General features: G+C 38.8%; 1 protein-coding gene across 16 annotated transcripts in view; it reads left to right on the plus strand.

Moving 5' to 3' along the window:
• The window catches only part of CSNK1G1 (casein kinase 1 gamma 1), a 183442-nt gene that overhangs the window by 146867 nt on the left and 22035 nt on the right, over nt 1-14540 (plus strand). For 8 of the 16 annotated variants that reach the window (XM_077747272.1, XM_077747235.1, XM_077747226.1 and 5 more), the window contains 4 exons: nt 1293-1377; nt 1633-1781; nt 2857-2964; nt 14346-14456. In XM_077747272.1, the coding sequence (XP_077603398.1) occupies nt 1293-1377; nt 1633-1781; nt 2857-2964; nt 14346-14456 (453 nt within the window). Of the gene's footprint in view, nt 1-1292; nt 1378-1632; nt 1782-2856; nt 2965-3454; nt 3748-5037; nt 5095-12899; nt 12953-13353; nt 13591-14345; nt 14457-14540 lie in introns of those variants that run through there. The other 8 variants (XM_077747299.1, XM_077747324.1, XM_077747284.1 and 5 more) reach the window with 7 other exon arrangements.

Genomic DNA, 14540 nt, shown 5'->3' on the forward strand with positions numbered 1-14540 from the left:
GATATATTTTTGAGTTGTGATTTATTTCAACATGTTAGTATGGAAAGAAGCTTAATCACTAGATTTAGGTACTTGTACACCCCGTGGCCCCCTCTCTTGCTCCCTCCAGAAGGGCAGAATGATTCATTTGCTGTGCTTTCTAGACCATTATCCTGAAAAGTAAAGCTTCTGCATCTTCCCTTTGGGAAGATTTTATTTCTTTCCCCTTAAATTCTTCTCCTAACATCTCCCAGTCTTCTCCTAGTCATATATATCTTTTCATTGGTATGGATAACTGTCAGATAAAGTATCATATTCTCTTTGCTCATTACATAGCCAAGCAGCCAAGCAATGCATTTGTGTATTAATTGAAACTCTCTCACAGTCCATGAATCATTTTAGTGTCAGTTATAGGTCTAAAATTTGTCCAACTTACTTTATTTTATTTAATTTTTTTAATTTTAGAAAGAGTGCATGCATGTAAGCAAGGGAGAGAGGCAGAGGGAGAGAGAGATACAATCAGGGCTCAATCCCACAACCATGGGATCATGACCTGAGCCAAAATCAGGAGTCAGACACTCAACCGACTGAGCCACCCAAGCTCCCCTCTCCATCTTACTGCAGAACACTATTGCTTAAAGCTGGGCACAGCAAGCTAGGGAGAGCCTCACAAGAATCCCTTGAGACTACACTGTTGGTTCAAGCTCCAGGAGCCTTCTGTCTATAATCCTAAGCAAACCAGACTTGGCTGCTTTGAGCCACTGACATAAATGACACCTACCTGTTAGCCATGCCTCTGTCATAGGTAACACTTTTCCCTCTGGAAACACATTGTGGAAAGACATTTTTTTTACTACTTCTTCTTTTTTTTTTTTCTTCTATTCAGCTTCTCAGTAAATATTCTGTGGAGACATCTGTCTGTCTACCCTCACTTAGATTAGCAGTAGTTTTTGTCTTATAATAGAACTGATCTAAGAGGGAGAAGGCTGAATCACTTTTGAACCCCAGTGGTCATGGGAGATTCCTAAGCTTCTGCAGTTTTGAAAGTAACTGTTGTATGATATTTTTATTTTCTTCTCCTAACCACTCATCTCATTACATTTGATGGTATTTATCTGAGACTACTAAATATATTTGCAAATAAAACCTTTCAGAACAGAGCAGATGTTAAATACATCATCGCTGTTACATTTCTTATTTATTAGAAAGAAGATTGAGCAATCTTGAGTTAAACAGCCATTGCGTTCCCAGATATACTGGACCTCCCATACTTGGCACCTCTTTCCAAATAACTTTCTCTCTTTGCTCTACAGGCTGATACATTAAAAGAGAGATATCAAAAAATTGGTGACACCAAAAGGAATACTCCCATTGAAGCTCTCTGTGAAAACTTCCCAGGTAGGATGCTAGAAGGACATTCCAGCCAGTGTGACGGAAGCTTTGAACTAGGTAGAGACAATGACTTGGTGTTTCTAGATAAGGGTGCTATCTAGAAAATTCATATTTCCTTTTATTGTCATTTAGACCCAAGACAGGTTTTATCACTTTCATATGGGTCATACAGAAAACACACACATTCCTGGCTTGGCCCACAGCTTCTCGCCATGGGAAGCATTCAGCTCGTGAGCATGGCCTTTCACCTCTTTCCTACAGAAGAGATGGCGACGTACCTGCGCTATGTCAGGCGATTAGACTTCTTTGAAAAACCTGACTATGAGTACTTACGGACCCTCTTCACAGACCTCTTTGAAAGGAAAGGCTACACCTTTGACTATGCCTACGATTGGGTCGGGAGGCCTATTGTAAGTACCCTGTTTTACCTTATCACCTCAGACCAGTGCTACCTTACCACTTGACTTGCCAGACTTTCTGCTTAAATCTGTAGAAAAAAACATGCCTTTCACTGTAGAATTTATATATGCCAGCCTTTTCAGGGTGATGCCATAGGTAGGCATCACATTACCAGAGTTAGAAAGTAAGAGCAACTCCTTTATATGTTTTTAAGATTATGACCAGTATGGCCTAAGATACCAGAACTTAAGCCAGTTCTTAAGAACAACTTTCATTTGAATGATCCAGAAGCAGGTGCTACATAAGCTGGTCCTGCTTCGGTAGAAGTGGACCCCAATACCATAAGAAATCTTTTTTTTTTTTTAATTATTCACCTTATTTAAAAATTTTTTTAAATATTTATTTGTTTTTGAGTATGAGCGGGGGATGGGCAGAGAGAGAGGAAGACACAGAATCTGAAACAGGCTCCAGGCTCTGAGCTGTCAGCACAGAGCCTGACATGGGGCTCAAGCTCACAAACTACCAGGTCATGACCTGAGCCAAAGTTGGAGGCTTAACTGACTGAGCCATCCAGGCACTCCTGTTCATGTTATTTTTTTAATTGATTTATTTGAGAGAGAGAGAGCATAAACGGAAGGGGCAGAGAGAGAGGGAGAGAAAATCCAAAGCAGGCCCCGCACTGTCAGCATGGAGCCCAACTCGGGGCTTGAACTCATAAACCATGAGATCATGACCTGAGTCATTTTCCAAGAGTTGGATGCTTAGTGGACTGAGCCACCCAGGCGCCTACCGTGAGAAACTTTTGAATTAGTTCTGGCCAGGAGTTCACAGTACCTGAGAGCATGCTGCCATTTCACTGTAGGATGTTTTTCTTATTTTCCAAGGTAAGCTACTCTCTAATGAGCTATTGAGGACCAACTGGCCTCCCTTTTGCAGATAAGCAAAGTAAGAAGAAGACTTGAAACTGCCCATGGATGCTGAAAATAATAATCACTGCTGTTTTGTTAGAATTGCAATGATGCTCTCCTTTGCAGGGGCATTAAGTTGGACCTGTTTTCCATTTCACTTTTTGTTATATTTTTCCAGCCTACTCCCGTAGGGTCAGTTCATGTAGATTCTGGTGCATCTGCAATAACTCGAGAAAGCCACACACACAGGGATCGGCCATCACAGCAACAGCCTCTGCGAAATCAGGTATGTGCTGGACCTTCCTTGTTTCAGACATTCTGCTTCTTGGTGGGTAATATTAAAGTCAAAATTCTTCAGCTTCTCTGCTTAAGTATATATACTGAAATTAAATACAAAGGACTTGCCGTTTCTCAGGGGTGTGGGGTGGCATTCCAGCATCCCTTGGTGCTCTGCAACGGCACTGAGGTGTGGTCAGGTGCCTGATATGAAGTATCCACTCAAGAGAATTTGGGCTTGTCTAAGTCTGTTGGCTGAAGGCAGCAAGTCTGCCACAGGCCCAAAAGACATGCTGAACACACAGGAGGAACAGGATAGCCCATCTGGGGTCTCATCTGCAGTCCAGTGTGGTGTTCTCATCGGCACTAGGGTGGGTTTTGGTTGTTTTGTTTTATTTTGCTTTTGTTCTTTCTCTGATTCAGAAGAGTGGGTAATTTGGACCTCTAGCTGAGCTGGGCATAAACTGGCACCTCTGTCCCACCTCTGCTCCTGTCCCCAGGTTAATTCTAGAGCTGGCCAAGTGAAGTGAAGACTCAGCTTTACATTAGGCCACTGCAGAGGAGGCCATGCCATCCGTCCTTCAGTGTTCATGGTTTGAGAAACTAGTGGCCTATGTGAGAGGCTTCTCTCAAGCCTAAAGACAGAGGAGGCAAACACACAAAAACCAGCAAATTTGACAACATTTAAAGACAGAGGTCATTGATTGGGAAGGAAATATGACGACTTTCATCTTTATATCATATACAATTGACCCCTGAACAGCACAAGTTTGAACTGTGTGGGCCTTCTTATATGCAGATTAAAAAAAAATAAATATAGTATAGTATTGTAAATGTATTTTCTCTTCCTTATGATTTTCTAATAACATTTTCTTTTCTCAAGCTTTATTTTAGAATACAGAATATAATATGTATAACATACAAAGTATGTGTTTATCATACATTTATCAATATCAAACATTATCGAATATTTATGTTGTTGGGAAGGCCTCTGAGGTCAACAGTCAATTAAGTTTTAGGGGAGTCAGAAGTTATATGGGGATTTGCAACATCACGGTGGTCAGTGCCCCTAACCCTCATGGTTGTGTTGTTCAAGGGTCAGCTGTATGTTGCTAAGAGAAAACTGAGAACCCCAGTAGACAAATAAACAAAGGATAATAAACAAACACACACACATATTCATTCATTATCAACTCTCAAATTAGCTCATTACCCTTACCTCACTTTTTAATATTCACAGACATTTTTATAATATAATGCAAAAATGCTTATCTCAGATGCACATATGAAAGTACATAGGTTAAAAGCATATAGAAGTACATGTACATAGGGGACATCTGGCTGGCTCAGTTGGAAGAGTGTGTAACTCTTGGTCTCAGGGTTGTGAGTTTGAGCCCCATGTTGGGTGTAGAGATTACTTAAATAAATAAAACTTAAAAATATTTTTTCTAAAAAGAAAGTACGTACACAAATCTGGAGAGACTCACCAATAAGTACATACTCTTAGCAAAATATTTGGCTTGGTAAGAAAAAAGTATAAAGGAAGAAAATCTACATATTTAGTAGCTAAAAGAGTAGACAGGCAAAAAGATGGGCTTTAGCAAATCACACACACTAATTGGGTTCATAGTTATATGCTTTAATCAAAGTAGCTGGCCAAGAATTACAATTTGACTGGCTTCTGATTGACAACAGAATAGTGTTGACTTCTGCAATTGTTCTCTTCTACCTCTCTTGTTAAAAATGTAGCTAAGTGCACTCTTAAACTGACACTCTCAGACATGGCTCTGGACTTTGCAAATCCAGAATCAATTACTGGAATCCATTATAATAAAACAACCCACAATATAGAGTAAGTTATGTGCATAAAATTGTCACAGTGTCATTTGAAACAAAAGTTTTAGAAATGATCCGCTTATCTAATTATAAGGCAATGGTTATGGATCCAGCTGAAATCTTTTAGCAAAAAAACTGGGTTATAATAAGGTAAATTGTAGTGCATTTATTCAGTGGAATATTATGTAGCCACTTAAATAATATTTAGGAAAACTTGTAGCAACCTATAAATGTTTATGATTTGTAGGTTGAGGAAATCAGAGTACAAAATTAGAAATACAGCATGATTTCCCCTCAGGGAAAGGAAAAATGAAAAACTCAGTGGGAGGAAATAATGCTGACATATTAGAAGAAACAGATACTATTCTAGGTAATATTATTCCAGACTATTCTATGATAAAGTTACATTATCCTATAATGAAAAATGTACTTAAGTAGAAAACATATGGAAAGAAAAAAATGAGTAGTGAAGTCCTCCTAATCAGCATATCTGCCCAAGTACTCATGTTTTCAGAATATTTCAAATTAAAATAGGTATTTCCTTTAGTTTCCCTTGTCTTTTCTGCTTCAGTGAATTCTTAATGCTGCTATTTTGAATGGATTTTAAAAGTATGGGGAAAGAGATGTCAAAAACTTGGATTCAGGATGAAGAATTTAGTGAAAGCTATTATCTGAGTAACAATACATTGATTTTCAGTGTACTTTTTAAAATGTTTTATATTTATTTATTTTGAGAGAGAGCAGGCAGGGGAGGGGCCAAGGAAGGGAGAGAGACAGAGACAGAGAGAGATAAAGGAGTTGGGAGGTGGGGGGGAGAGAGAAAGAATCCCAAGCAGGCTCCATGCCAAACACGGGGGCCCTAGGCCAAACTCATTCCTACAGCCCTGGAATCATGATCTGAGCTGAAATCAAGAGGCAGACACTTAACTGGCTGAGCCATCCAGGTGCCCCTNCCGACTAAGCCACCCAGGCGCCCCGCCTCAGTGTACTTTTAAGTGAAGAATCATTAAACTTGTGTATGTAATTAGGAAATCTTATCTGCAGTGCAATAATAAGCTTCTTTTTGAAGACTTGAATCTTGAAATTCTCTCTGATTTCTTTTTTCTTTTAGGGTTTTTAGTATCCCATGGTTGCTAAGGGATTGAAATTCCCCACATTAATGCAAATTTTATACCTCTCTCCTAGCAGGATTCTGAATCCTTGCTGGGTTGAATTCTTTCTGCACTGTGCCCTGTGGGTAAATGTATTTCCAGTATCTATTCTACCTTTATACTGTGTCTTAGTCTGTGTCTCATTGCCTTTGTTCCATCTTTAGGGTTGTTTTCTTATGTTTTGGAGTGGGTTTTTTTGTTGTTTTTTAAGAGAAACCGTAGCCAAATATGTCCTTTACATTACTCTAAGAACTGAAAGAAGTGTGTTCTTTTTTAGATTGATATTTTTCAAGTTTTTAAATCAGCAAAAGGAGAAAATAAACTCTCTCTTTAAGAAATACTGACCAGTATTAACCTCACTTTAGGGGCAGTTAACTTTTTCTCAGCAACTTTGATAAATCAGTCTAGCTGAGAATCTTCTCTGTGAAAGTGTGTCCTGGGGATACCAGGATAAGTAGGGAGTCTTTGTCCTCAAAGAACTGCCAAACAGATCAGCCAGGAAGCCAGATAAACGTAACAGAACAGAGAAGCACCCCCAGTTTTCAAATTACCATCATCAGCAGTCAGAAGGAGACATTTCATCTAGTTTGAACATGACAGAGTTTTATGAAAGAAGCTGCATTTGAAGTGCTCTTGGAAGAGTAACTTGGATATGAAAGAGGCATTCCACACAAAAAGAAAATATGAGCAACAAGTTATCTAGTTCATTTTGCTAAAATATATGGTGTGATTAAAGGAGACAAGGCTAGGAAAATATCTTGGAGCCATTTGATGAAGTTACTGGAATGATGGGCTAGAGAGTTGATACTTAGTTTCAGTAGGGAATAGGTAGGTACTAAAAGTTTATGAACAAAGGGGTGATACGATCAAAACTTGGCTTTAGAAATTTTTTGGCATAGAAGGTAATAATAGCTTGGCAGCCAGCCTAGAGACAATTAAGAACACAGTACATACACTTCAGAGGTGAAGGGGGCCTAGATGGACTCTAGCAGTGAAAGTGAAATAGAACTGAAAAAGTGATACAAGGGTATGACCTGCCAGAATTGGTAGCCCACACACCTGTCAAGATTGAGGGAGAAGGATGAATCGGAGCAGTTGCTGAGATTTTGAAGCCTTGAATAATTAGGAGGTAGGTGGTACAATTACTAGAAACGGGAAATTTGGGGGGAGAAACTTCTTTGGAGTTTGAATTTAGGCATCTTGAGTTTTTGTCATGTTTTGTTTTGGTTTTGAAAGAGAGGACAAGCGCATGTGCAAAGGAGGAGTAAAGAGAGAATCTTAAGCAGGCTCCACACCCAGCGAGGAGCTGACCTGGGGCTTGATCCCATGACCTGAGCGGAATCAATAGTCACAGATGCTCAACCTACTGAACTATCCAGGCACCCCTAGGCATCTTGACTTTTAAATACTAGTAGCATATCCCAGCTGAAGATAGCCAGCAGACAGAGGAGGGGTCTCCAAAAAACAAACAAACAAAAAAAAAACGGTGACAAATTTCAAAGTCAGAGCATGGAGATGACATTGATGATAGTGCTAACCAAGTCTCATTCTGGGTAAATGTGCTCTTCAGTTGTGGTGGAGGAGTGAGACTAGGGATTAACAGACTTTAGTCCCATACTTAGAGTAGGAGAAAGAAGGGGAGCTCAGAACTCGATTTTAGCTTCGCCCAAGGCTTTGACTCTAGGACATTTAACTTTTGGGGGGGCCTCAGCTTTCTCGGATGTAAGCCTATAAGTAAGGGTAAAGATTTTTGTTGTTTTGTTCACTGCTTTTTCCCTAACACCTAAAACAGTGTCTGCAGTAGTGTTTCAATGAATGAGTGAATGAATGAATGAATCTGTCAAATGAGTGTAGATGAAGTCAGATATTTGTTTAAAATAGAGATTTTTTATTTAACCTTCCATGAAAAATAAATTGTAAGCTCTTCTTTCTACTTGTTTTCTGTTTCCACAAAGAGCCACTTTGCCTCCTTTGGCAGACAGAGTAGGGCTAGATTGTCTATTGAAGGGGAAGGGTGTTAAAAAAAAAAAAAAATAGGCTCTTGCTGCAAAGTTAAGTTCAGGCAGTTGCCTTCGTTCTCCTCCATTCCAGTGAGAATTTTCAGAGAAAATATGCTTTGCTATTCTAAATTGTAGGTATATTGAATTGAGTACTGTTTGGTTCCTAGATGCAGTAATAGATCCTAAATACGGTTCCCAAAGAACTTCATTTAAACTCGCCTGTATATATTAAATCTGTCTTTTACAACTATGTTAATATCAGATGCTTAAGAACATTGTTTTAATGTAAATTTTACCCAGCTTGAGAACTATAATTAAATCATGAGTTTGTATAGAATAAATACTGATAAAAGTTAGATCAATTTAGAAAGATACCAATGGGTTTGTTTTTCTGTCATTTTTCCCTTGGTATTTGTCCTTTCCCAAATCCAAATATGGTAAATCTTGCCATGGCTGTAGTTCTCCTCTAAAGAACTCTACATTACCATCCATTAGAAAGGGGTTGAAAAATAGTTCTGCCTCTTTCTACCTGGCAAAGCTTCTCTTTGCATTCTCTGATCGAATGTGATCAAGAAGTAAGTCCTGCTGGTTTTCCAGAGGTCTAATATTGGAGTGCAGTATATTTCACTGTTGAAGGTTTTATTCAGTGTGTTTGCTCAGTGTGCTAAACATAGAATATTGCATTGACTAGGATGTGCATACAGCAGTATGCTTCCTGCTCTTTCTAAATCTAAGCCTGTGGCAGTCCTTACTGAAGTAAATCCTACACACATACTACCCATGGTTCAGCAATTTTGATAGTTACGTAGGTTTTCTATGGGCATATGAAGAAGGGGTATTTGACCTAGAAGGTTAGGGAGATCTGTTTTGAAGCTGGAAAGAGTCACATTGGCCATCAAGAACTATTAAACTCTACCAGACATGGTATCCTACCATAATATTAAATAGTACTTACTCATTTTTATATGTGCAATATATGTTTAAAGGAAATAATTTATTTTTTTGTAATTTTCTACTAGGTGAACTGTTCATTTACAAATTCTCAAGTTTGGCTAGGCAGGAAAATATGAATCAAATGTCAGAAAAGTCTATCATCCTTCTAGAAGAACCATATTTAAACTAACTCAGTACCTTATAAACACACCAGAAATGAACAATAAAACTTAAAAGGGTTGAATCATGTTGAGTTTTGAAGATGTGCCCCCAGTAAAAGTGGTTCAGGGGCACCTCGTTGACTCAGTTGCTGGAGCATGCAACTCTTGATGTTGGGGGTTGTGAGTTCAAGCCCCACGTTGGGTTTAGAGATTACTTAAAAGTAAAATCTTTAAAAAAAAAGAATAGTTCACATTTGTTTGTTTGTATCTCAACTCCAGGAGATTAGATTAAAGGAATGTAAAGCTTTAGAAAAGTATGTTTTGGTTTCGCGCTTTGGTGCTTACTGGAAGAAGCTTGTGATAAGCATCGCTTTTCCAGAGGAGAGATTAAGTCAGATTGCTAAGTAGCCAAGATGGTCAGAGATATTCCTAAAATGAATATCTTTTTAGATTCTTTTGAAAGTCCAGTAGCTTTAGAAAAAACAAAAGTTGATTAATTCTCCATTCCCTTCCTTTGACATAGTACTATTTGGTTTTCAGCAAGGTTCGAAGTTTGTCAGTTGAAGGGGCAGATGAGTGTGCTCAGAGAGAATTTACGGCCCTCTGACTTGTGTGTAATTTCCTAACTTGCTGCCTGCTGTCTAGCAGGAACTCAGGTATAAAGATTCCACACTCATCCTGTCACCCTCCAGCATAGAGCTCTGTGCAGAATGGGGCTGTCCCTCCTCATTCCTGAGACCTTTATCCAAAGGGAGACATTGTAACAAGGAAGTGTAAAGAAAACTGAAATCCAGTCCTTTTCTTACCTTCTTCTGTTCTGTCACCTAGTTGCTGCTGCTCACCTCTGCCCTAATTCCCTATTACATATTAGAAGTTCTCTTTGTGCAGCAGTTCCTGGCTAGCTCAGTCGATGGAGCACGTGACTCTTGATCTGAGAGTCACAAGTTCAAACCCCCACATTGGATGTGGAGCCTACTTAAAAATTATGAAAGTTTTCTTCATCTAATCTTCAATATTTTGTATTTCAGCAGACATCTTGTGTTATGTTATGAGCAGTCCTACCTAGATAAGTCATCCTTCCCTCATTGTGGCAGGACAGGGATTGAGGGGCGGCTTCTACCCTTTTGAATAAGAATGGGGCAGGGTTTGAGCAGAGTGTTTCAGACCTCTAGAATGGTTCCATGATTTTTCTCAGAGCTTCACAGAATTGACACTACTGTCTCTATGGGCCTACATTTATTGAACTTGGTAATAATCCCTCCCAGGTTATCAGTGATTTTCAAACATCTCTGATCTTCACTATCAAGTTTTGTAGAATATGGGAAGGAATTGTCTACACACAGGGCAGGTTGCATGGACTCATCCTTGTCTGGCATAGAAATCTGGTTCTATTTCATGAGCTTAACAGAAGAGAGTTTTTTAATTTTGTTGAACTGTACACTTTAATAACTATGCCACCTTTTAAAAATTTCATATCTAAGGTCTAATATGCTCAAGAAAAATTTCTTGACCTGCTTCCTGCCCCATTTTTTCTTCTTACATCTTACCCCTGCTACTTAAAAACAATTTTTTTTAACCTTACAAGTGTGGTAAGACAGTGTAATCTAGTGTATTCATTGCTAACTTTTTAGTACTACTCAGTCTCTATTCTTGCTAATTATAGTTTAAGATTACAATTTTATAATGAGGCCTGGAAGACTGACATGGGAGGCCAAAATGTTCTGTTTAGGTGGCACCTTGTAAAGTACTTTGGGAGCCATAAAGTGAAATGGAGAAAGTTCTTTATAAATGTAATCAAAATTAATTTTTCAGAATAACTATATAGTTGTATATAAACAATGGGATTCAAGGATTTATTTGCTGCAACAGGAGAAAAATATTTGCCTGGCTTTTGCTTCAGAGCAGGAGCTTTATCTCCAATAAGTATTGGAAAGAATTTTCAAGCCATAGATTGTGTCTGAGGTGTTTTCAGATTGCATTTTCCTGTGCTCTTTGTTAGTGTCTTTCTCCCCACTGTGTGCATTAATCCGTACCAGATGACTGCTGGGAGAGATCCATTTCCTCTGCCCTAAAGCACAGGTGGTGGTTTTGATTTTTATACCAGGATCCCCCCTTTTGTTAGCTTTGTCTTTGATTTATGCTATCCTGGGTCGCCACTTTCTTATTTCCATGTTCACCTACTGGATAGTAAACCAAGCATTTCCACACAGGTAATGCAATCCCAACAGAAGATTTTAAAGCATTCCTCCAAGGAATTCCTTCTGCTTGAGATTCCTGCTTCTGCCTTTGGGGATTTACACACTCCATGTGGACCTTTGCCTTTCAAGTAATGCAGAGAGACTGAGCTTGCTGAGTGATTCTTTTGTCCATCAAAGCTTCTGATTGTCTGTTAGATAGACATGTGTGCATGAGTGGTCTTTGAGAGTGAAGCGTTCACACGCCCATCTCCTCTACAGGTTTGCTTAGTAAGACTGTGCTGATTCTTCCCAACCCTAATCGCATGTACACAGCATTGCCTAGAATACCTGGGAGGTACACGAGCAGAACACTGTAGTTGTTGACATTCCTTAGTTTGATCTGGTTCCTGGGCACTCAGTTGCTTTCTAAAACTAGCAAATGACCCTTTCTCCTATATCAACTTGTGTATACCAGTACAAGCCCTTAAATTCTAGAAGGGAATAGCCATAGAGTTTAGTATTAGGATAAAAAGTAATTCCCAAAGTGATGAACCAACAATCCCTGGTTCACATGTGCGTCTTGGTTTTGTTGCTTTCAGTGGATCTAGAAGTCATTGGAGAGCAGCAGTCTGGTGCAGGGTCCTCTTCTTCGTTCAGCACAGTGGGAGCATTTATGAAGCAGCCTGGAATTGTTCAAATTGTTTTTCTCTTTCTAAGAGATAACACATTGCTTTAATCATGGAGATGGAGTATGACTTTAGGCCTTTGGAAAATATCTTGCTATTTTTAAAATCTAGACACAAATGTTAATTTTTTGAACAAATGATGCATTTAGCTGGAATGAAAGTGAATAGGTACACAGTCCTATGAATCAGACAGTAGCATCAAACCAGACTTCTGATATGTGTTTCAGTAAAAATGGAAATAGTAGTTGATCAGCTGCCCAGGTTTTGTTAAGCTTAAAAGTATATGAGTGTTATAGGCACACTTCTTGCCATTTTTATTCAGTTTTATCTGCCCTAAAAACAGGTGCAAAACAGAGCATTCATGAAAAAAGTAATCACATTAAATATTTTATCATGAAACTCAAAACCACACCAAAGGCTTATAAATGTCTGGATATTGTTTAAACATTTAAAGTTTTTGAGAACTGACAGTTCTTCATAATAGTGTAGGAGCTTAAATACTCTACTTAAATATCACAAAAAACAAAGTTCTAGAGAGAACTAAAGAAGCTATCACTAATACAAAATAGTTACTGATATTACTTATAATATTAGAACAGATTCATTCTTGGGGCACCTGGCTGGCTCATTTGGTAGAGCATGTAACTCTTGATCTTCGGGTTTTGAGTTCGAGCCCCACGTGAAGTGTAGAGATTACATAAAAAATTTAAAAAAAATTTTTAAACCCAATTTATTCTCAAATCTCTAGTGGTAAGAAGATACAAGATTAAGTGCTCTGAGAATACGGATACTGTCAATAAATTTATAAAAACTAAGATTATGTTATAAACCACAGTCTTATTTTGAAAAATGAAACATCTGAACTTCTATTGGCAGAAATAGTTGGAGGGTCAGGTATTTTGGGTACTTTTGATTCTCAAATGTGACTAGAGGTGTAGAACCAAACCCGTCTTTTGTTAGAGAATATAGCAAGCAAGTTAATACAAGCTGCCTCCTTACAGAATATGCTCATTCCCTGAGGAATGTCAGAAAACATGGCCTGGACGCTTTACAGTGCTGTTACCCATGTGGCTTCATGTTACATTAATAAAGATGAGTAAGTTGTAGCTGGTATACGAGGCTTGGGTTTGTTGTTGTTGTTGTTTTTTAATGAAAAAGGCTTTTTTAGTGACTTACACATGAGCTTTAAACAACTCTTGTCAATGAGATACAGAAGAGGGAGAGTAAGTATGAGTCTCAAACCACCACTTCTTTCCGTTTCCTTTTTTTTTTAATATAAAACACAACATTGATAGCTGTGAACATTTCTAAGATTTATTGCATCCTTGCTGGTTTTCGTGCAGAGCAGCAATATCACATCCCAACCCCTGCTGCTGTTTATATCAGCAGCAATTAAAATTTGATTTACCAATCCCTCATTGCTGCCTCTCCAACTCCTCATTTTTCATTTTGTAGAGCCTTAGGACTGTTACAGCTGAGCATCATGATGTTAACACCTCCTCAGCCATCTGGTACAGGGGAAGAGGCACCTAAACAGATTCTTCAGAACAAAAATCACAAATGAGCAAGATCAGAATAGTATGAGATCTAAAAAACAGGTAAAGAAGGAATGAAGAGAGACTGAATGACAGCAAAACTGGAAGCAGAACCCAAAGAGGTTTTGGATTAAAAGCCCTCCTTTTGCTGGGGAAAGATCTGCCTTTTGCTTTCTAGAAGAAAATAATTCATAGTAGTCCTATCTAAAACTATTTCTAATTCCAGAGTAGAGGCCATTAGCTAGAGGAAGCAGGAAAACATTATAGCCTTACCCGCCCCCCATCTTTTCATTTCTTGACCTGTGAACCTATTTTGAGGAGAGACTTTTTTCATTCTCTTAGATAAGAAAGTATATTCCAGCCACTGCCACTGTTCATTTTATCCTATTTGAAAGTCTTGTGGAGGTTTATGTTGAGAGTGGTAGGCTCCCTAAAAGCCATATTATCTTGATTCCTAATGCTAGGAATTTTCCGTATTGACTACTGTCTATTTAGGTAGATCTTTAATCAATGAAATGATTTGTAAGTATGATTATTCCTTTGTCCATTAGTCTTAACATTCTGAATTTGGTCTGCTTAGTGGCTACTGAAATTTTACTAATATGGAAGCTAAAAATGATTCGAGCTTTTGGTGGTTCCCCCCTTCCCACCCCACCCGCCCTTTTGGTGATTATTGTTTTACTGTGTCTGGGTGAGGATGATGTGCTGTAGAATGTCATGTGTTGGCTCATTGGGCTGCAGTGAATGTAGCCAAGCTAACTTTTTTCCAGTGCTTTGCAGCGGTTGTTAGTTTAAAATCCAAAACGAAAACAAAACCTTCAGGGACACTAATGTACTTGATTTTGTTATTGCTTGCTGTTGCTTCACCTGTCCTTCCATATCTTGCTCTCATGCTTCCTAATGCCTGAGCAGACTGCATCGTCAGAGCGCCGAGGAGAGTGGGAAATCCAGCCCAGCCGGCAGACCAATACCTCGTACCTGACGTCTCACTTGGCTGCAGACCGCCATGGGGGATCAGTGCAGGTACTTACTGCCTTTATTGCCTTTTCCTGGCCTTCTCAGCTTGGCTGGTGGAATGTTGACTTGCCTCTGAAACTTTGGTTCCTT

Source organism: Crocuta crocuta, unplaced genomic scaffold (genome assembly GCF_008692635.1).
Source record: "Crocuta crocuta isolate KB4526 unplaced genomic scaffold, BGI_CrCroc_1.0 scaffold130, whole genome shotgun sequence".
NCBI classification, from domain to species: domain Eukaryota; kingdom Metazoa; phylum Chordata; class Mammalia; order Carnivora; family Hyaenidae; genus Crocuta; species Crocuta crocuta.